Here is a 23516-nt window from a genome sequence, read left to right as displayed (position 1 = left end):
CTACACGGTCCAAAAATAGCGCCGCCTAACGGCTAAGTCATAATTGCAGAAAACCTGCATCTAGCAGCGGCAAAAGTTACGTAATAACAAGGTAGAAATGTACTGTGCTGGCTGATTATATGCGGGCATTTTTCAGTATCTTCTTGACAAAATAAGCTACTTTTGACGGCCAAGACATGTCTAGCAAGTCTATGGTTGATGTGATACAAACTGCTGTTGAGAATCTCTTCATTGAAATATGATATCCCTTCCCAAACCAAAGCCTTTGTTTACATAAAAGTGGATCCCTTATTTGGACTAGTATTCCTTATTTGGACAAGCCTTACGTCACTTCAATCATAAATACGGATCCCTTATTTTGACTAGTATTCCTTATTTGGACTAGTATTCCTTATTTGGACAAGCCTTACGTCACTTCAATCATAAATACGGATCCCTTATTTGGACTAGTATTCCTTATTTGGACAAGCTTTTCCGTCATTACAATCTCATTAGCATGACCCAATACACGGTCAAAAATTAGCGCCACCAAACGGCTGAAATCATCATTGCAGGAAGACCAACATCTAGCAGCTGCAGACATAAAATGAATCGCTAAAGGTCGTCCTTGACACGTGCGGATGATTCAGATAAACTGACATACTGCGACAAAATTGTATTATGAGGCAAGGAAATTAGGATATAAAGGTCAAAGGTAACATTGTGTTTCGGAGATCCATGATGGGCGTTTGCAGCTATCATATCGTTTCTTCACCGAGTTTCAAGGCCAAATAAGTGAGTGTTAAACCTAAAAAAAGCGTGCCGCTGGTGTAGGTTACTATCTAGATGATTTTCTGCGAAAACTAGAAATGACATGTAATATTATTTGAAGAGGTAATATATAACGTTAGTGCACGTTAGTTAATCTTTCCTTCTTGGTTAGACAATTGTAAACAAAGAAAATAATTTCTACCTGTGTCACGGTCATATACAGCTATGTGCGTCAGATGGAAGCCAGTGGCTGCAGTACCCACACCCTTCACTGGGCGGCGCTTTAAGTGCACCGTGTCACGGTCAGGTGCAACTCCGTTTCTACTTGGATGAGGTCAGTAGTTGCAGTACCTTCATCTATCACTAGTCGGCGCTTCAGTTTCACCATGTCACTGTTAGCTACAGTCCATTATGGGCATCCAGTGCAATTTCAAGGCAATAAAACTGGATTTTCAAAGTCCATTTACTGTTAAGTTGAAGAAACCATATTCCATAGCATACTAATATTTTTGAGACAAGTATACAATGTCGCTCCTTTAGCTGGCTCTAGCTATTTATGGGTGGTACCCAAGAAATAAGAGACACCTTACGGCTTGGTTTGGGGCTATTTCAAATGCTTTAAGTATTCAAATGATGACAAATATGTGCTAAGAAATGGCAGAATATTTTTGTTTACTCCCTGAAGTTGCATTGGATGCCTCTTAAAATTTGGTGGATGAACTTGAAGATACGGAAAGAGTGAAAATAAGATTATTATAAAGGTAGCTGTGTATACTTAGTAGGCAGAAACACAGCCATTGAAACACGAGAGGAGTGCGGTTGTGAAAGTGTCTGTCTTCTGTAGTTATAGCGAAGGTGTAATAGAAAGATTATGTGAACTTTGTTAACTACTCCATTAAGTCACCTATGGAAGGTCACTCTTATTAAAGTCATTATTGCCTTCGCAACTTCACTACAGTGGGACAAAATATGAAACAATAACTGCAATACAAACTTCTGGGTTCAACTGTTTAATTTTGCAATTATTTCACTTTTCCAGAGCTAATCCATCAACTTTTATCAGGAACATACAACAACATACGACCACTGGTAAGGCTATAGATTTTTTATCTGAGTCAGAAAGCAATTTCTTCTTCAGTAGATCAGGTGAAATGTTTGTCCACAGGTTGTCCAATAGGTGGTCCTTTAGACAGTAATTTTCCTAGGCCTCAGCAGTACATGTGGTCAACATGTGTCAAATGAATGCTGACAGCACAAGAATCAACCGTCATCATCATCAACCAATTTCTATGCAAAATCAAAGTAATATATTTCTGCCACCCTTCTCCTCCTTTCTGTGAGCTGTGGGTGTTTCATGTGGAACATGCTCTTGGGTTGAACGTTCCCATACGGTGTGTACAACTTCTGGCCTTCCCTACCCAGCAGCACCCTTAAAGCTTGATTCCTCACTAGCAATTTGTCGTAAAACTCTATCCCTCCCTGTGCGTACTCGCTGCCCAGTTTGGCACACATCTTGTCTGCCTTGTGGTCGAAGTAGTGCTCCATTGTGTCTGAGAGTAGGTGGTATACTGCCAACCCTATCGTCCCACCTAAGAGATTCAGCACAACCCTGAAACGGAAGGGGATCTGGAACAGGCCAAGGAGTTGTTTTGTGTACAGAATACCTGCGTACGTTCCTGCAAGACAGACTGGTGGAAGGGTAGCTTGGTACAGGGCAGCGTTACTCTTGACAAGAGCAAGTTCTCTTCCTATTGCAAACTTTAGTGCAGAGTCACTGAAGACGAGAGAGTTGCAGAATTGCTTTCCTTCGTCTGACGCGAAATCCAGCAGCTTTCCAGAAACTGTGATTTGCTTGTTCTGGACATCCTCTGAGGTGGCGTTCAGGAAATAACTGGGTACGCCCAAAATAGCACCACCTGGCAGCCATGACAAACCTGCACTGAACGGATCGTAGAATCCGTACTGAGGGAAAACCTTGAATCTCCCAGCATCCTTCAGTCCAAACTTCCCAGCAACCTCCTGGAAAAGGTTCCCATGATGCCGTGGGAGTTGGACCGGTCCATCTTGGTCCCACAGCTGGTAGACTGTTGGGTAGTACCATTGGGGTGCGATGTGTGGAGCCAGTTTCAAGGCAAACACCCCCACGGCAGAAGCACCGAGTAGTACGTGCCGATACTTGGTCACGAAATGTTGCAGGAGTTGCAGCCTAGATGCCATCTTGATACCTGCAGATGAGAAAGAACACAGAATGTAAATGTCAATCATTGCTTAGTAGTGTTTCATGCCAGGAAGATATCATGCAGCCTACCAGGCTTCAGAAGTGGCAGGAAAGAGTAGAAATTGGCCAAATGTCAACATGCCAGGCTTGTTTAAAGATTCTTATGAACTTTTAATCAAACCACTACATTGATAGATGGAAAACCTGTAACAACTTTAGTAAGGAGACAAGGAGTTTCTTTAATTTAAAAAAAAAATGAAGAGGTCGAATCCAATAACTAATTGATTAAATTGGTGTGGCCTGATGTATATACGTCCCATGTAGTTCTACAGGATACATCTGTGTTTACCCAGGTTTGCCCTGGGGACTGTTGTGACTCACACCTTCTCAGGTAACACTCAGGAAATGGAACAGTAGACATCACTTACTCACACCTGGAAGGTGTTAAGACACAGTATCCTCCTCAAGATAACAAATCTTTCCCTAAGAAGATTATTCTTGAAATTGCTTACCACAGAAAAAGAGAAAGTTACATGTGCCTTGTTAAATAGCTCTTTCTAGAATTCAACATCAAAAAATAATTCATAGCCATATTGGGAAACACATCAGTTCAGTTTATTCTTTTCTTTCACTATTAGTTAAAGAAAAAAGCAAATTTTAAAAAATCTTTTTAGGGCAGGACAAAAGTATTACTATTCCAGGGTAGGTAATCATCATGACCTTAAGGTCAGTAATTGTTGACTTCATGCCCTTAAGACAAACAACAGAACGCTATGTACTGTTCAAGGTCAATCAACCAAGACACACCTGACTTAAGTTACAATCTGAGACATAGAGGCTATTATGTCAGAAGAAAAACCAGGCAAGTCGGAACGGAAGTCTTGTGTAACAAAGGAAACATCTGTAACACAGAAGTGAGAGTGTGCATTGTGATCAGTCACTCAATACAGGTGCAGGTTTGAGTCTCTGATATTTGTCTCTGGACCTTTGTCAAGACAACATCAAGTTCCAAATTGAAAGGGAAAGAAATAAACAGAGAACTGTACAGAGTGTGAGAGTGGATGAGGTAATGTCTGTTTCTGTCTCACAGACAGTACAATGTTAAGGATTAGGAAAACATGATGCCAGTGATGTTTGTATTGTACATACACCAGCAGGCTACCGTAATTCATCTAATGTTCACAGTAGCAAAAGTTCACAGTCTGAGGAAAATTTTGGTATTCACGGAACTATATGTTCATGGTGGCAGGAGGTGCAGAAAAAAGAAAGTCTGCGAATCATTTGTTAACATTAATGATAAGTTGACGGTACATGAATGACTGTGAAAATCACAAACATAAAAGTACCATGAAAAAATTATGAATTACAGTATGTGTGTATGCCTAGGCTCCTCTGGTGTACATGTACAGCCAACTACTGTGTCCTGTCACCCTCACAACAGTTGAGCCTGTTTCTTTTCAACTTTTGGGGTAAAGAAAGAGAGAATTGTGAGCACCTTCAATGAATGAACCTGCAGTTTGGTGTACATGCACGTAATTTTGCCAATAAAATGTACATGTATTTGAAAAGATATATTTTCCTGTGTGTCATGTTGTATGTATTCATTTGTCTGTAATTACAGTTTCCCCCATTACAAGTATGTTCAATAAAGCCAGGAAGGATATCTCTAGATTTCAATGAAATCCAACCTGCCTATATCTAATCTTGGTTTATTTCCTTTGGTAGGGAAAAGCTTATCACTGATAATATACTAGTATATCAGATCTAGACTCCCACATTCAACTCCCAGGGTACATCAGATATGCAGGATGGTTGATATAAAGTTTCTCACGTACTTCCTCGACTTTTCACAACAGATCAGTGTTGTCATATTTTGACTGAACCCAAACATGCTAACGTTACACAATACTTTCTTGTTCTGTAATTATGTCCTGCAAATATTGAAGACTTCGCCCAGTTCCTTAGAAATCACTCATATGGATCGTGATCACACGGTAGCATTTGATGTATAGTTGACTTTGCGATCGTGGTGGCAACAGTGACAGCCAAATTACCAAAGACAACCCCAAGACACACCAAGGAGAAGTTTGGAGCCTCTGACTAGACATGTCTGCCCCCCTCCCACCCCCGCAAAGTAATAGGTATACACTCAAGGAAGACCCGTCAAACAATTAACAGGATACGAATCACGGTAACGCCGCTTGTGGTGTCAAAACACTCATTATCTCCCGTACGCACGCGTTACCGCAAATAATGACAGAAGCACAAAGGCACGCACCCGTCTGACGCGCTTTTCCTGTACTCAGTACTAGGGAATTCCTCCAGACGGCTTCCCCGTGACGTATGGGGCCATACCAACTTATGAAGAAATAGGGATATAAGGAAGACATGAACAATAAAAAAAAGACCAACAGACTATGTACTTATAGGATATGAAATAAAGACTAAAGGTAATGATTTTTTTAATTTAAAAATGGCCAGTTTAATATGTATTTAATTAATACAGTCTACTGTAACTCCATTTATTAATTAAATTATGTTAACCAATCACCCCTATTATGTGAGTGAGCACAACTCGCACTGCAACAGATATATTGAAATACCATGATATGTAATTATTCTTTTATCGTGACTAGATACGAATATTTTCCAATGCAGTTTACAACAAAATAGCGAATCATTTACTTGTAGTGAAAAATTTGTGATATTTTATCAGAAAGCTGTGCCGAATTGTGGATAAATGGATACTTTTGACGTTTGTGTGCGGTTATGGTATTTACTTTTCACTGCGCATCCGTTGTGCGCACGGGTTGAAATTGTCACAGCCCGGGTTCAGTTGGGTGTAGCTCTCACATCTCCGAGGTGAACCGCGTTTGTCTGCTACTTCAACCCCAAGAAAACCTTCTCCCGACAAGTCGTACGCCTCCCGATCGCGGGTTTCCCGACGCCCAGGATTACTTCCGACTGCATGGCAGTATTGTAGCCCACTTACCGGACGAGGGGAAGCGATCGCGCGCATAATTCCGCGGGAGGACGGGGTAAAAATGCTGCGGTTCCTGCGACAGACCTTTCGGAGGCGAAAGGACCGGCCAGCGCATGGGGAGGCTCAGGTCGCCGGCAAGAAGGAGAAGACAATAACATGCAAGGTGATTCTGCTGGACGATACGGACATCACGATCGAGCTACCGGTGAGTATGATCTGTTCAAAATCATCTGTATGTACACCAGAAAGCTAGAGACAACTGATCAACTTGTGTAACGGTTTGAAAGCTGATACAAACGTTGGTTGTTGATGAAATCTACACAGCAGGCCGGCGCGCGGGACCTGCAACTTTCACACCAGCTGACTACGATCACACATCTAACCCCTGGGTATTTTTTACAACCCCAAATGCTTTCAATAAACGAGTTACCCACGAGGAAAACAGGGCAACAACACAGAAGTGGTACGTGCGAAATGACCAACATCGTACCCCCCACCTTTTGAATGACATCAGTCACTCTTATTCATTTGTCAAGGGGTGGGACGTTGCTTTGTGTACAGTTCATTTTCATAGTAAAAACGCCGCTGGTGCCTTTAGATTTAATTACTTGGAAGAAACTTAACATGGTTCCTTGACTCCTTAGGGTTATTATTAAGACACGTGTAGAAAGGTTTATGTGTTTTGATGTTTGGAGACACTATTATGAATTCCCTAATGCATATATGACTAATAACATGACTCAATTCAGACAACCATACTCAGAGGCGTGGGTGTTTTCACCCTACAAATTGACTCGCAAGTAGTACACAGAATTCAAGCCATCCCTGTTAGCGTAAGGGTATACTATCTTGTAGTTGTAGACTACATTTTGTATCGGCGGACAGTACATACCGTGACATTCCCCACTTCCACAGGCCTCTGTATCAACAAGCTGCTGTCAAATTCCTACCAATGGTTAGAGGTGTGACCCCATTTTGAAAGGCACACTGGGGTATATTGGTAAACCATATTTTGTGACAGCCTAACCCTCCTTTGGTTCAACACCTGCAAATAATTTTGCACAAGGAAATACGAGAAGTTGACAGAAAATACTGAGATTTTCGCTTTGAGATTTGAGGGTTCAAGAGTGGACTACGATCAATTTCAAATACAGGACTGTGTCTGACCCCTGTAATCTCCGAGCTGAACCCTACATCTGCTTGGAAAAAGCTATAATGTCCTCTGTTCGCATTGAGATTTCTAATGTACATATCACCAGAGTCATCGTGAACCAAATCATGTGGTTTTCTGTATTGTCATGTTGATACTATTGTGTTGAAAGAAAGAAAACAATTAGCAAAAGTGCTTCTTTCTCCATGTGGGGCTACCTTTTGGGGAGGGTTTGGGAGTTCTTTTTCCCACACTGTACTGTCTGGAAAAGGGGTCGGCAATTGGAAATGGGTTTTCTCAGTGCCTAGTCAATGCCAGCTTGGTTTGGGTAATTTTCCTACACCCTCTGTGGAAAACTTGAACAGTTAAGCCAAGCATTACCAATTTAACATGTCGGTAATGCATTATACGTTACTACAGATAAACCCTTACAACACCCTGTCCCAAAATGATTCCAAAATTTTACAAATTTCAATAGCACAGTACATACATCATAGAAAATTGAAGCCTATGTATGAAACAAAATAGAATTTCGCATTAGATTTCAAGTTGAAGGATAGGACTACATTTATGGAAACCACAGTGTACTGTTAGCCCTGATAGCATTTCTTGCAGCAAGTTGCAACATTTTCTAGCCCTGCTGTATGACAGACAACTTGATAGACTGATGCATTTGAAACCCTAACCTCCCATTTATCACTAATGATTCCAGCTGCATTGAAATGAGTCCCAAAGGAGACCCAGTCTGTCGGGTCTGTTACCATCAAAATGAACACAAAAATGCATGTGATCTTGAATACTGGTATTTGGATTTCCATTTTCTTACAATTCTTCAAAAGCAGTAATAACCTTGAAGAAGGTTGGTATGATTCTATGAAATGCATTTCATGAAAATAGAAAGAAACTTCAGAAATTGTTGCAATGGAAAATCAAAATGCACCTAAAGTGACCCCGGGATGGGTTGTTTCCTCTCCAGGCTGGCTGTTTATCAAGAAACGTAAACAAACCTGTCTCTGTCAATACACAGGACAGCCATCACATGGTAGTACAGTTTATATTAGGGACATCCATAAAAATTACCAACAGCACTTGTATATTTTGAAGTCTTGATGAAAGGAGAATTTTCTTACACAAAACTATATCAGGTGGGTGAAATAATTTAAAGCTGTGTGTCTTTTTATGGAGCTACACTTTTATACAAGCAGGCTTGTATAAACTTTTACAGACAACAATATTTGTTTAGTAGAACTCTGAACCCAGTACTAAATGCCTGGTATTTATTGGATACAGGTTCTCCTGCTCTTTTTGAAACATTGGGCAGCTCTAGCAAATATTGAATAAACCATTTTGTATCAGATGCAGAAATGTGGTACATACAAAACAGACACATTTGCCCTACTTTTGCTGAAGAAAGAATATTCAGTATCTTATTTGTTTTGTTTTGCTCTCTCTCTCACATATACAACACCACATGATCTGCCACTCCCCTCTCTTATACATGCACCACAACATTGAACTTTATTTGAACCAAACTAGATGTTCCTAGTTGATTTATTAGACTAGCAGTACTAGTACCTTGAGCCTTTGACCAGTTTTGCTGGAAAGACACCAAGTATGTTCTCTTTTATGCCAAACCGAGGAACAACTAGTGCTGTATACAAGTTCGCTGGACCGGTTCTGGACTTGTATTGTTGTAAAAATGTTTAGGTTCAAGTAAAAAAAAAACTAAAAGTCAAGAACCGATTGCAGACTTGTTACAAAAAAACATTTCACATACCTCTTTTCTTTCCAAACCACCTAAAACCTTCCGTAGATTGCAAAATCTGTGCTGCAAAATGAAGAAAATATTTCCATCGGACATCATCAAGTGTCAGCCTCCATGTTATGTGGCCAAAGTTTTGCAAGGTTGCCAACATGCAATTGTGTATATATGCCATGGGTTTAGGTCCGAAACTGAACCTAAACCTCTGGACTTGAATCCAGACCTGAACCTTCATGTGGGTTTAGGTACACAGCACTAGGAACAACATGCTAGCTAGTAGCATGTACATGTTTGTATCTATGGGTGTGTTCCAGAATTTGTGGGTGGGTAAAAGTTAATGAGGTTCAAAGAGCCAAGCATGACTTCAGGGCATGAAAGAAATACTCACCCCAGTACATGTAGATATACTAGGTAATGAACATGAAGACAAGTGGAAGCAAGTCAACCCTCAAGCAAAATTGTCTAGAGCGCAGACATACGTCAAAGCTTATATATGGTATGGCTTGGGGCGTCTAGACCAGAGTACTATCCCAGATATCAGCATTATATTATCAACGCTATCATGAATTTGCATACCTCTCATAGTTTTCTACTCATTCGTATATGACTGATGCTGCACTTGTGTTATTCCAGCTGAGTCCCACCCACAAAGTAGCCCCCCTCCCCCCCACTAAAACCTAGTGCATTTACTTTCTAGGAAATGTCAAGAATGTACGTTGAGCTTGAAAATGGATTAGGGTCTCAAGGTGGACTCAGTTTGCAAGAACGTTGGTTATATTTGGAGAAAAGCTTCGAATCTAGAGGCTCATAATTGGTTTACAGTGAACCCACTGTATTGTCAAAAAAAAGATCAAAGGTGAATCAAACCCCACAAACGTCCACAAAGAGAAAAGGTTGCAGCTGTGTTCATTTCCTTGTACATACATGTTCAGCATTTCCCTAGCAGTTAGCTGAGCAATGTCGACAAGCAATGGGTCATGTGACCTCAAACTAAGCTTTTGTTGTCACAGGAAAAGCACTTTGTTTTGGTCTTCCATGGTCGCAATTCTGTTCATTCCCAAAACTACCAGTGCCACTTTCTCTCTCCAATTTTGATCTTTGCTCCATCTATAAGGAGGTCCTTATGCCATGATTGGCAAGTTATTCCATTCCTTTGTGTGTTGTGTACATTCACAAAGAGGATACCGCTGTATCACCTACCGAAAGTATTTGTGTTACGTCGCTAGTTTGATACTTTTCAAAGGAAGGAGGCAGCCACTGACATGTTGGTTATGTCCAGTAAAGTTGGTGACAAGTATGCAGACACAAACATTGTTCCTTTTTTTTCTGTATTCTCAAGTTGCCTTGACCAGACTACTACCAGTAGTACCATTTTTGGTGGGACCTAGAAAAGCAGTGACACAGAAAAGTACTTGGCCTGTTCTGCCTTGTGAGCACCTTTCATACCATTGGGGTTTTAAATTACTGTTGCTGAACTGCAGCTGATCATACAACTGATATTTGAAGGAATTAAACTAACAGAAAAATGTTTGTTAAAAGCTTAAAACTGCAAGAAGAACATAAGTACGCTACTTCGTTTGAATGGTAAATAATGAAATCACACCATCCTTTGCATTACCATGATGCAAGATACTGCTAGTTTTCATGATGTACAACATTATTTGAATAAATAGGGATGGTTTTGATACTTCCATGTACCCAAGAGGGAATAAAACCATTCAATTTGTGGACCATAGACTGTAAGCATAAATCCACATTTTATCCCTATAGATCCAGGGGGAAATGTGTTAATGGCTTCAGGCATGGAACCAACATTACCTTTATCACTTCACATTTTATTGGATTCTTTTTGTCATGAGACATCTAACAATTCTAACACCTTATAACCTGAGTCTTTTATTTGCAAGAGATCTGCTAATTCCTGTATACAATCTGTACTACCATATCATGAAACTCTTGTACTGTTTAGGATATAAAAAAAAGAAGATGTGGTGATGATATCTGCCTTCCATGTTTGATGTCGGAGGGCGTTCGGGTCAGCGTACGCGCCCTGGGGTGACCAGGTCTGTTTCAGGACGGAAATACCAGCGCAAGTAGACCCTCTAATCTAACCCAGGACCGCTGGCCTGTAGCGTCTGGGATAGCTCTCAAACTCACCACAAGATTGCTTACTGTAAATCACTTTTTCTTCAGGGTAGACGAAGGTCTGAGAAAAATGGACATGTTTGCGGTAGCAGCAGGTACAGCAAAAAGAAAGTCGGCAAATTGTTCATGGTAATGATAAGTTCACAGTACAGAAGTTACCACAAAAACTGTGAATATAAAAGTACTGTGTATGTATCTGAAAAAATGGCAATTTACAGTATTAGCAATAAAATATGTCAAACACGTCGTGACGTCAAAGAATATTGAAGCCCCAACTTACAGAAAAACTCAATTGTTTGTGTCTGTCAGTTAAGAATTATCCACTGCCAACCGATAGCAGTGTGCACCATTTAGTTTTCCACACACTGCAATGTGAGAAAACCATATGTTTCAAAGCCATGTACAGATCGATAGCAGGTATAAAGTGATTGAGCTGCAATCATACCAGACTACAATGCAGGATAACGTATTTGCCAATCCGCAACCACAGATCCATTCAACTTGAGAGCTCTGGAGCATTCCCCAGGATTCATGCCATGACTGTAGACATTCCGTTACAAGTGGAACATGCTTGTTCTGAGGGGAGGAATTCTATAGGCACCGTTCCAGTTCATACCAGCAACATTACATTAGATTGAGTTAGATAGTAGGGGAGTTTGGGAGGAAAATTACAAACTACAGGAACTGGGCTCATTTGTTTAGAAAGTGCTAGAATGCTTGTGTAATGACCCAAATTTCCTCCACAAACCATTCGTGAACATGTAAGAAGTACATTGTACCTTGGGTAGTATCCAATATCCAGTTCAAATAGAGGTCATATTTTTAGGCCAAAGTTTTGCAGAGAGTAAAAGATGTCTTGAACACAGAAGAACTTCTATTTACAAACAGGGAGGTAGATGCTTTAATTTTCTGTATATGTTACAATCTCTAGAAGGTTTGTACCAATCTTTACTTTTTAATACATTGGATTTTGCGTTTTGCTACACTTCACCTAGATCATGGATGTACCTGTAATATTTCCTATGATTTTGATTCTTGGCATCACACAAGATGAGTCTTAGATGCTGATTAGTCTAGTCTGGGTACCATCCAATTTGCATACTTGCTTGAGTATGGGAGCCATGATAGACAAATAGGGGGGCCCCGCATGACCTTTTCCTTGCAGCGTAATTGGCCGTTTTAATTTTACGTAAAGTGTAGACAGACCGCTCTAATTCAACGTAGAGCGTAATTGGCACATTTTGCCTAGAGCGTAATTTTCATTTTAATTCTACGTAATGCGCTGTAGCCACTTGGAATTTATCGTATAGCGTAATCGCCACTGTAGAGCATTGTCAGGACCCCTATGCAGCACCTCGATTCATCAGTATGTACCAACAGAAATGTACCAGCCCCAGATGACAGGGTACAGGGTTGTCCTGGCCAGGCCCTGCCATGGAGAGTTAGGTTTCAGTTATGCAACAACAAAGTCTCATGGGAAAGTCTGGGGAGGGACTGGGGTTCCAGGTCAGAGGTTACCGCAGTCTTGGCTGTTGAAACTAAATAAACCAAGAATTGTCATTCAGAATCACCTTGTTTTTGTGTTTTTAGTATGTTTGTTGTTCTAAACAGGCAAGATTTTCCTTTCTATAACTAATAGTCTTACAGACGGCAACATATAAAACAACCTAAAAAGTAAAATCACAAATGGCTGAACCCTATTAACTTTGAGACCACATGTTTTATCTACATTTGTTTATTTTTCTTGATTTTAATGATTTTCACTGTTAATATTGTATGACTGTGTCCATTGTTTCACACTCTCAGGTGATTTTGGCAGATAGGTGTGATGTCATCGTAAATAGTCTGTGCACTTGTCTCTCTCTAGACAACTTACAGGTGTTTCTGTTGTCTGAGCAATAAAACACGTAATAAATTCTTTTGAGTTAATTATCAGTTTCCCTTAATTGAAGACAACTGGTTGGGACGGTCAGATATATCAAGAGACTTTCCTTTTAAAACAAACAAACAGCTAGCAATGGCTAGCATCATTTGATCACTTTGAAGACTGATTTTCGTCAAAATTTGTCTGATAATATCTAAATGTGGTTTCAAAGACAGCACATGATAATTGTTCACCCTCAAAGCTGTGCATATTCTAGATAAAGGATGCAATGTATAGTCCAGCTGGCAGTTTTACAGATGTCTAGCAATGAGATAGTGTCAGTACTTGATTGTCAGTGACATTAGTGTTGATAAGATTATATGTTCTTGGATAGGTTGAATGGCTTTCTTCATACTGGCACTGTTTTGAAAAGTTGCATGGCATCTGTTACACAGCAGCTAACCACGGCCTGACTGTTAGAACAGATCTTCAATTGTGGACTGGTTCTGAACGATTTTCCACCAGTCAGTTTTGTATGCTGATAAGGTATACACATTGGAGACTTGTGAAGATAAGGGCTTGTCCAGAAAATGGTGGGGGAGGGGAGGTGTGCTAGGGACACTGCAACATTCTCAGTCAATGTTTCCAATGGACGTGGTCCTTACCATAAGGTATATTTCAAGCTTCAATCTGGCCCCTTTTGTAAACAGTCATGGCATTCCATTTGTTTTCTTAAACATTAGTTTCTACTTATACTTTCACTTGTTACAATGTATATTTTTAACAACTCTGGATAAATGGGGGGAAAATGGTATTTGTTAATGCAGAGAGGGAAAGTTTGTATATTTAGATATGATAAATAGCAGAAGCTGAAGTACAAATGTACATGTATGATTGTAGTATATACATAGATTCATAATCATATGTGCCCCGGTATATATGCTCCAGTTATAATATTGTAGCTTGTAAAAGAATTAGGGACACAGGAGACAGCCCATAATGTGAGATACACAACTACCAACGTTTTAGCAAAAATTCAGTTATTCCACTTTCAAGGACAGGTGTATTTGCCCAATCAATCTAGCTAGGTTCTATATGATTACTCTCCCAGTCCTAACTATATTTGAATAGCCTAGTAGCAGATGTACATTACCGGTAGTTCCTGTAAAATATCATGAAGGATATCCATACAAATTCTGATGTATCCTTTACTGAAATATTACACCCCCATCTTAACCTCTTCAGTCTTTGTAAAGATAAAAAGAAAGAACGCTGCATCACATTCAAGCACATTACTAATTACGTTTGATGTACCCTGTTGTAAAATACTGTAATTCACGTTATGTTCATGGTAGCAACATTTTACGGTCTGAACAAAATGCAGGCATTCATTGTACTATATGTTCACGGTAGCGGGGGAGGGGGGCGAAAGATGAATTATTTGTTAGCAGTAATGATAAGTTTGCTGTACAAAAGTGACCATGAAAACCATGAACATAAATCATAAAAGTACCATAAAAAATCAGGAATTGCAGTAGCGAAATTGCATACAGGCTGTGTGCCAAAATATGAAAGAGGAATTATAAGAACATCATCAATACAGATAGCATATGTTCCAGCTAAAGGGCCCATTTATCAATATTACATGTCATAATGACCATCATTATATTCATAATCAGGCCATCACGCAGATGGAAATGTGTCATCTTTGCATGTAGAGCACAAAGGAATATGGTGATGTGACCTGAAAATGAATCAAAGTGCCTCTGAAAAAGAGGAAACGCTCCCACCATATATACTGGGTTCTACACAATTTTGTTCAAATATTATGTTACATTATAAAGTGTTTTTATCCACCTCTGAGCCATACAATTGATAATTTAAAAATTTGCTATGCATACAGTAGTTATGCAGTTATGCAAGCCATTCTGCTTGGCGATATGAATGCAAATTCAGACAGATTCAGGCAAATTCAGATCAATAGATTTATATCTGACAACAACTTCGCACAGCTGATTTCAGAGCCCACCCGCATAACTGACACCACGTCATCCTTGCTTGATGTCTTAATTACAGACTCACCCAGTTTGTTCTCGGATTGTGGGACGAACCCGCCTTTGTCAAATTGTGACCATTCACTTACCTATGGAAAAATGGTCCTTAAAGTCCCTCGTATTGCAGCTTACAAACGTACTGTATTTGACTTTGGCAAAGCAGATTACGATGGACTGAATTCCAAACTTTCTGACATTGACTGGGGCTCTATCATTTCAGAGAGTATTCCTAACATAGATATTGCAACCGAAACATTCATGGAAACCCTTTCAAGAACAATCAGTCTGTTTGTCCCCAGCAAAGAAGTTACCGTACGCCCTCGAGATCAACCATGGATGACGTGTGAAATAAGACGTGTGTTAAGGAAAAAGAGGCGATTGTACCGTAAATTCATAAGTACCAAAAACCCTGATCACTTTAACTCCTATAAAACTATCCGTAATATGTGTACAAAACTAATTAGGAAAGCGAAGTACAACCACCGGCTTAGCCTCTGTCTTGGTTTAGTAAATACATCCTCTAATCCTAAACACTGGTGGTCTGTTTCCAAAGAAATTTTCATGGGTAAGATTGATCGCACGTTACCACCTTTACTCGAAAACGGATGTACTGTTACGGACGACAAGACCAAGGCTAATGTCTTCAATCGCTACTTTGCATCTCAAACGCAACTCAACACATCGGGCGCCTCTCTTCCCTTGTTTACTCTTAGAACAGAGTCTGTTATTGACTCAATCGTCTGCTCCCCCCTTGATGTTTACAAAGTTTTGTGCGATCTTAATGTTAACAAGGCCACAGGACCCGACGGCCTAGGAAATAGACTCTTAAAAAATGTTGCCCAGTCACTAGCCGCCCCTTTATCATCATTGTTTAACGTTTCACTACAGTACGGACATTTTCCAAAAATTTGGAAATGTTCGAATGTTGTGCCCGTGCACAAGAAAGGAGACAAGCAGATCAAGGAAAACTACAGACCCATATCCCTCCTATGTTGTGTGTCAAAGGTCTTTGAAAGAATAGTCCATAATCAACTGTCCTCATACTTCCACAGAAACAAGCTTCTCACTGACCGTAATGCCGGGTTCGCCTTGGGAGATTCCACCGTTAATTCATTGACCTATTTAGTCCACAAAATTCATCAAGCACTTGACCAAGGCCTCGAAACCCGTGCAGTTTTTCTTGACATATCTAAAGCTTTTGATAAGGTTTGGCATGGGGGATTAATCTTTAAGTTGCGACAACTAGGAGTTACTGGGTCTCTCTTATTATGGATTGAATCCTACCTGAGCGATCGTAAACAGCGAGTTGTTATAAACGGGATGTGCTCTGAATGGCTATCAATTGATGCAGGTGTTCCACAAGGGTCACTTCTCGGCCCATTGCTCTTTCTTGTTTTTATAAATGACCTTGTTGACAACCTACGAACAGATTCACGTCTTTTTGCTGATGACACCGCACTGTTAGAGATAATCATGGATCCCGTTGTCTCAGCGAACAGACTGAATCATGATCTCAGTGTAGTGTCAGACTGGTCAGACCAGTGGCTTGTAACATTCAATCCCGGCAAAACAGAACTGATGACTTTTTCCTCTAAAAGAAGAAAGGTTCTTCACCCACCACTATACTTTAGAGGTGTCCAGCTGACTGAAACCCCCTCTCACCAGCACCTTGGCTTACATCTCACTCCAAATTTATCATGGTCACTCCACGTGTCAACTCTGGTGACGAAAGCAATGAAGCGAGTTAACTTGTTGACAAGAATATCAAATTTTGTGCCACGGAAAACGCTTGAAATCTTGTACAAAGCCATGATACGTCCTTTACTTGAGTACGCCAATGTTGCCTGGTGTGGTGTTCTTATGAAGGATTCAGACCTCCTTGAGTCAGTCCAGGTGTCCGCTGCCCGGGCTTGCACAGGCGCAATGAGAGGGACGAATCACCACCGCATTCTATGTGACGTCGGTTGGGAAACACTTGCCAACAGACGCGAAAAAGTTCAAACTTGTTCACTTTTATAAAATGGCCAATGGCTTAGTTCCCAAGTATCTACAAGACTTGGTTCCCCCACTTATCCGTGATTCCACCCCTTATGGCCTGCGTACTGACCAGAATTATCTCCCTCTTACCATCAGAACTGAAAAGTACAAAAAATCTTTCTTGCCTTCTGCTGTTTTCTCTTGGAACAAGTTACCCCAGACCGCCAAAGAATCCCCATCCATTCGTGCATTCAAAAATGAATTAGAGTCTTGCTTTGATAGCATGCCCAGACATCCCCACTACTCTCACGGCCACGGACACCATGTGACTCACCTTACCAGACTCAGGCTTGGTTTCAGCCAGCTGAACTACCACCTATTCCAGCATCACTGTATCAGTAGTCCCGAGTGCAAATGTGGGCATCCAAATGAGACACCAGAACACTATTTATTACACTGCAAATGTTATAATACTGAAAGGACCAAAATGTTGTTATCCATATCTTGCCTTCATCTTGAAAACATACTTCCTTCCGACCCACTCAACGTAAATGACGCCACATTATGTACTTTACTTCTTACAGGTAGCCCCAGCCTCCCTTATCCTACCAACTGCCGTATCTTTGATATTGTGTTTAACTATATCCACCACTCTGGAAGATTTGACCAATCTCAATAATGTTATGCTAGGTATTGGTGCGCCAGCCACTTTCATTTTATGTTAATGCTATACTTTATGTCATCTTTATGTTTACATTTGTATTATGTTTTATGAGCAGCGGATTTACATAAGCACAACAAGTGCTTCCTATCCAATGCTCAAAAATCCATGTGAATAAAATAAAAAATGCAAGCCATATCTCACAAGGACTAGTTTTTAATAATGAATAATAAGGTTTCTAAATGATATAATACGTGCTGCACATAAAACAAATACAGTGGCATAAAATTAAAAGTGTTTTCTCTATGATCACACCAACCCTTACTGACTTTAATTTGCTCAAGTCACATTGAAAATATTTGCTATGCATACATTTATTCAGTTCATATATGCACCTTCCAAATGCAGTCTTCTCAGGTATGATTTTTAGAATACATGACTGCTACGTGACATTTCAGGCAAACGTCTAATCATCGATGTGAAGATTTGTGACCGTTTTAAATAATTGATGATGTAAAGGTTGAAGTCCCTTGGTGCTTGTTGTAAATTTTCCAAAAAAGTATTCTCCTATTGACTCTTGAATTCCTCTCCTAAATTGTATCCCAAGTATGCACAGCTATTTACAATTCTATGGTGGCATGGTATTTTACTGCTGTATCTTTCTATTTGGTCACCTACACTAGTTCAAGAGCATAAAATGATAAATGCCCTTCTGTTATGGCTACAACTTGCAGGTAGACATATTTGTGGAGAACGCCCACACACCACCACTGTTGAGAAGTGGTACTACACCCAGAAACAGCTGCCTCCGTGCAATTTAACCTTGACATTGCCTTTGGCATGGTACCTGCCTGTCAACAGCTAGTTCAAGGTTACAGTTCACAGTCACACTAGAAGCTGAATCATTTTGCAGATGTTGTATACCGATCTTTTGGGGACACTGTAACAGTTACATTCTCAATGTTTCAATGGACGTGGTCCTTACGGTCCCATAAGTATATTTCAAGTTTCAATATGCCCTCTTTTGTAAACTTGAATCACAGCATTTCATGTAGTTTCTACATGATACTTTTACTTGAATATTTTTATAACTCTGGATAATTGGCTAGAGCAGCCAGAGCAACTTAGAAACATACACTGCTCACTAAAATTGTTACAAGTCAAAGTCAACTTGAAGAAGAAATTGGAGATTTCAGACATCTGGTATTTTGGAGGTTTTCGTGACATTCATGTTCACCCCCATTTCCTGTGTCTGACCTTTTGACCTGTCATTTTGCTTGGCAATCTTCCCCTCCGACATGCTATCAACCTACTCAGGACACACAAGCCCACTGCACAGCCACACAAAACAAGATTTGTTGCTGGAAAAACTATTTAGTAACATTTACGTCATCGCTGTTTAAATGGTCCAGCAAATGTGTAATGTGTTCAGCATGAATCCCAGTTTGACTTGCTAATGCATTAATCGATTTAGAAGAAAATGCTAAGCTGATTATCTATTAGGATAATGTGGTTTCCTAGTAACAAGTCTTTGTGTAGTACAAACTATTTTGTACTAAAGACCCCATAGAACAGCTGGTTTTGTTGGTTCTGCGTGACAGCTGTCACTGTACTTCAAACTGTTTCTATTTCTGAGGGATTAGTTCACTTAGAAGGGGGGGGGGCAGAGCAGATAGCTAGCTACATTTTGTAGGTGTTTTGTGACATTGTCTATAGTTGTACATCTTTCATGCAGATTATCAAATTTTGCACATAGGAATCCTTTCCTTTTTTATCTCCTTTCAGAAAAAAACATTGCTTATTTTCAATATTTTATTCATCTGCATCAATACCCATGATACTAACTTTCTAGTATCTTGTGTATCATTATTCAATGTATCGTCATCCCCGAAATCTTAGTTTTGTACGCCACCAGTGCTTTCTGCTCTGTAAACTCTTCAGGAAAGAAATAGAATCAGAAGGTGGAATTTCCAGAGGAATGTTGGTTAGGTCCTTGAGCCAATTTAATGGCCACGCTTCCGTACCCATTCAAGGATCTGAAACAGGGTAGCCATGGTGGGGTCTGTTCTTGGGATATAGTAAACATTACTGCCACTGATTAGGTTTCACTGCTACATCAGGCTTCTAGACTGCTCCCATTTTATGAGCATATGCTCACAAAAATTGTAAAAATTAAGTTGTGCACCTAGAAATTTTTTTGTATTATGAAAAAATATAATAGCATAAAAAAATATAATAGCATGCAGTGCTCCCAGCAAAACTTGCAAGTTGCATGCAATATCATAATGTCATTATCATGACTGTATATTTGCTCTCTTGCTCTCTGATCATGATACATGTTTCTATGTATAAAAAAATACAATATTTGTATAACGTCCTACAAATTAACTTTAAATACAATGATCTACCTTCACAGTGGTGCTCCTGGATTTTTGCTGGTGTGCCTAATTGTTTTGGGTTGGGAGCACCAGTCTTAATCCTATGTCAAAAAAATTAGTCTGGAGTCCTGTAAATGAAAATTCCATTGCCGGAGCCAATTTTAATGTATGTATTGGTCTGAACATGACAGCAAGCAGACAATACAACAGGCATGAACAAAAAATATTGTCAGAAGTCTTTTATCAAAGCTTAGCTATAGCTGGACCTGTTTTTATGCCAAAAGGGTTTCCTCTCCGTTCCAACATTTTAAGTGCATTTTGTGCTCCTGAATGCCTGACATGCCAGAGTGCAGTGCACCCTTTAATGTGGGGTGTGTACAATGTGTAGGGAGACATTCAGGAAAGTTGTGACAACAGAACCTGATAGTGGAGTGTCAGTACTACAACTGGTAAAGTAATCTGTAAGCCCGGATACAAATTCTGCCATTCAGTGTGGGGAGGGGGGCAGTAGGCTTACTTTTTATCATGGTGTAAATGTTTTACAACAAAGGAGTTATTGCCAATACATGCCGGACTCCCGAGGGCTAATTGCAAGTACAGACAACATAAATGAAAAACAGAATTTACAATACAAGAAAATATACTACGTCCAACATTTTACATCCAACATTCTACAACACTTACTGAGTTTTGTTGGGTTTGACTTCTTTTTTTTTTGAGGCAGTACATACAGCATATGGTTGTTTGTGTAAGCCCAAAAAATGTTACTTGCATTCCTGAAATGGCTATGATATGAGACCCTACAATTACATGTATAATCCCATATCATGCACATGTTGTCAAGGAGACAAGGACTCAAGGATATGGTATTTAGACATGTAGGGCAATGTGGCATATGCCAACAGTAAGTATGATACATGATATGTTGCTGACCTAGCTAGGCACAAATCAAATTTGTCTGTAACAGTATTCTGTCTGTAAAAATGACTTCATTACATGTATGAACCCTCATCTTTTCTATTACCATATATAGTACATCTTCTATTCATGATGTGTGGATAATTAAATCATACTGACATTTGCTGTCAAAATATATTTATATCAAGAGTACCTACAAGAGCAGACTTGCTATCAATAAAATCCATATGATTCTTACGTAGTCCAACTAGAAAGTAGACATTTCATGTCTTTTATACCTAGTATAACTACTGAAACTAGTCCTACGTAGTACTAGTGTATTTGTTATACATAACATGTTTTTCAGACCCTTAACAATAGTCCTGAAGCTCTTAAAAAGAATCCTTGGTTGACTCATTCCTTAAGACATTACAGTCCTTTCAAATTATATTTTCTAGAAGGTAATTTTGAAGACCTTTTCTCCACCACAGTTGTAATTTTTAAAAGGATAGCAGTTGAAGCAGTTTTTGAATTGACACAGTGCTTATTACGATCCATAGTTATGTAGTTGGTCACCTTCATTTTGCCTTTTATGTCCAGGTAGCTCTCCTTGAAATTTCGTCACGTTTTCAAGTAGTTATTTAGAAAAGTAAAAGGTGAACAATTGAGTGGCCCCTCGTTTAAGACAATGATGATACACATAAGGGGCTAGAAGTACATACATTGGGCAGTATCTAACTTAAATGTATCTGCTATTAGTATTAGAGAAGCTGTCTGAAATATGTACTAAACCATTACTAGATTGCATATGTAAGGTGTTTCAAACAATTAGCAATACTTGTGAGTTGTAGATATCTTTTTGTATTGTATCGTATTGTGTGTACTATTGTATTGTATTGTATTGTATTGTATTGTATATTATTGTAGAAAATTTTGTTTTAGAAAAAGTGTAAGCAATAGAACTTATACCTGGTGAAAATTGATGGCCTGAAAAAGAGACTCACTGTATCTACAGTCATACTAGTACAGTACAGTTGGTCCGCCAAATTCTTACTGGACTTTCCTGCAACTTTGAGCTGTTTTGCTATGGTTATTCCAACTGCTTGAGGCAGAAGCGATTAGCAGTGATTTAAAGTCACCTGGTAGGAGGTAGTTGCCATGGTTACAGAGTCCAGGTGTTCGGTGAGCTCCGTCTCCAAATGTAACCTGTCTCAGCAGGAACCACTTCTCTGTAATCCCTTAAATATGGGGTTTTATAGATGAGCAGACTTCAGCGATAAAGTGGAATTTCAGGCCCTGTGCTTTTTAGCTTTTAACTCAATCACCCTACCCCCCTCTAGCATACATTGCAGCAGGGCTCAGCCCAGGTTCATAGTCAAACCTGAGAGGAGAGTGCTCACAATCTGGGGTGGTTTGGGAGCAACTTTTGGATTTTCAAGCCCTTAAAAACATATTTTGAAAGGCAAATCATTGGGTTAAGAGTGGGTGTGGTTGGTCCTTTTGATGTCTTATTTTGTCCCAAGATTTTTGTCAAATTTGTCAGTCAAAATTGATAGATTGGTTAAAAAGATTTCCGTCACACACCGCAAAGTTCCTGCAATTGACGAAATAACAGTGCTGGCAAGAGCCTTGCATTTCAGGCATTCTATAGTTGTTGTTTACATGTTTTTGTTGTTGTTGTTGTTTTCCCCCTGCAGAAGAAGGCCAAGGCCCAGGAGCTGTATGAAGAAGTCCTGTACCGGATGGACTTGATAGAGAAGGACTATTTTGGGCTCCAGTTTATGGACGCTGCACAAATTTCTGTGAGTTATCCTGAATGCATGGGGACAGAAATATACCTAGTAGTACTACTAGTCTCTCACTGTCTCTGTGCCCTACATTTAAGCATACATATTTTCATCAAATTTAGCAGGTCACAAGTTTCAAGTTTATTATTCGCTATCACAAAAGACACTCCTGGTTCCTTCAGTCATTTATGATCTCAGATACTAGTAATTAGTCTCACTCTCTGTAGATGAAATGTTTTTCTGTTTAAAATAGGGTAGATATTTAGTGATTAACAGTTTGCAGCCAAGGTGTTACAGACAGCTTCTGTATTTGCAGTCAATAGTTAGCTATGGTAATACTCTGGTTAAAGGTTGTAAAATGTTTGAATGTCACGGAATTATTCTTGTTATTTCTCTTCAACAGCATTGGCTGGATCCAACAAAAAGTGTAAAGAAGCAAATAAAAAGTAAGTACTCCAAAGTTAGTGTACTTTCCTTCAAATATTTTGTGTCAAAATCATATTCATTTTGCCTGTTTATATCATGTTCTGCGTTAATTTCTATTGCATGATAATACTGCCATACATTTTCCTGTATGAATGTTCTAATTTGTCTGTAATTCTTTATCAACTTCTAACATTACCGAAAGCTCTAATTTATTCCTTGTCCTGACCTCAAAATTCAGCTCCTTTCGTCCAAAAATTGTCCCAACAGTCCCAAACAAAAAGATCTGCATGTGGTTAAAATTCAACATTTTTATTACACCTGGAATGTCACGTGTCATGCCCTTTGTTTTTTTTTTTACGTTTTTACTGTGTTAACACCTTTAACAAAGGGAATCAACTTTTTTTCCTTGTTTTCCTGTATTGTCGATGGCAGCTTGGAATAAGGATTCCACTGTTCCTGGTAAA

At 39.5% G+C, this 23516-nt stretch overlaps 2 protein-coding genes across 9 annotated transcripts in view; one reads left to right on the top strand and one right to left on the bottom strand.

Moving 5' to 3' along the window:
- Positions 1–668: 668 nt before the first annotated feature.
- The window catches only part of LOC109478750 (band 4.1-like protein 5), a 43311-nt gene continuing 20463 nt past the window's right edge, over positions 669–23516 (top strand). For 7 of the 8 annotated variants that reach the window (XM_019780481.1, XM_019780485.1, XM_019780484.1 and 4 more), the window contains exons 1-3: positions 5756–6156; positions 22537–22641; positions 23030–23072. In XM_019780481.1, the coding sequence (XP_019636040.1) occupies positions 6013–6156; positions 22537–22641; positions 23030–23072 (292 nt within the window). In that variant the 5' untranslated portion in view covers positions 5756–6012. Of the gene's footprint in view, positions 775–973; positions 1085–5755; positions 6157–22536; positions 22642–23029; positions 23073–23516 lie in introns of those variants that run through there. The other variant, XM_019780486.1, reaches the window with a different exon arrangement.
- LOC109478751 (transmembrane protein 177-like) lies at positions 1753–5322 on the bottom strand. Its single transcript, XM_019780487.1, has 2 exons — positions 5247–5322; positions 1753–2975 (listed from the first exon to the last, which is right to left on the bottom strand). Exon 2 carries the CDS (start codon positions 2965–2967, stop codon positions 2038–2040), a length of 930 nt encoding a protein of 309 aa, XP_019636046.1. The 5' UTR covers positions 2968–2975; positions 5247–5322; the 3' UTR covers positions 1753–2037.

The sequence above is a fragment of the Branchiostoma belcheri genome, unplaced genomic scaffold (assembly GCF_001625305.1).
Source record: "Branchiostoma belcheri isolate BF01 breed outbred unplaced genomic scaffold, Haploidv18h27 scaffold45, whole genome shotgun sequence".
NCBI lineage: Eukaryota > Metazoa > Chordata > Leptocardii > Amphioxiformes > Branchiostomatidae > Branchiostoma > Branchiostoma belcheri.
Note: the sequence above shows the minus strand (reverse complement) of the source record. Positions and strands in the feature narration are given on the sequence as shown.

Excerpts from the sequence above, each read along its gene's own strand:
- LOC109478751 (XM_019780487.1), bottom strand. The coding sequence starts at position 2,967 with ATGGCATCTAGGCTGCAACTCCTGCAACATTTCGTGACCAAGTATCGG.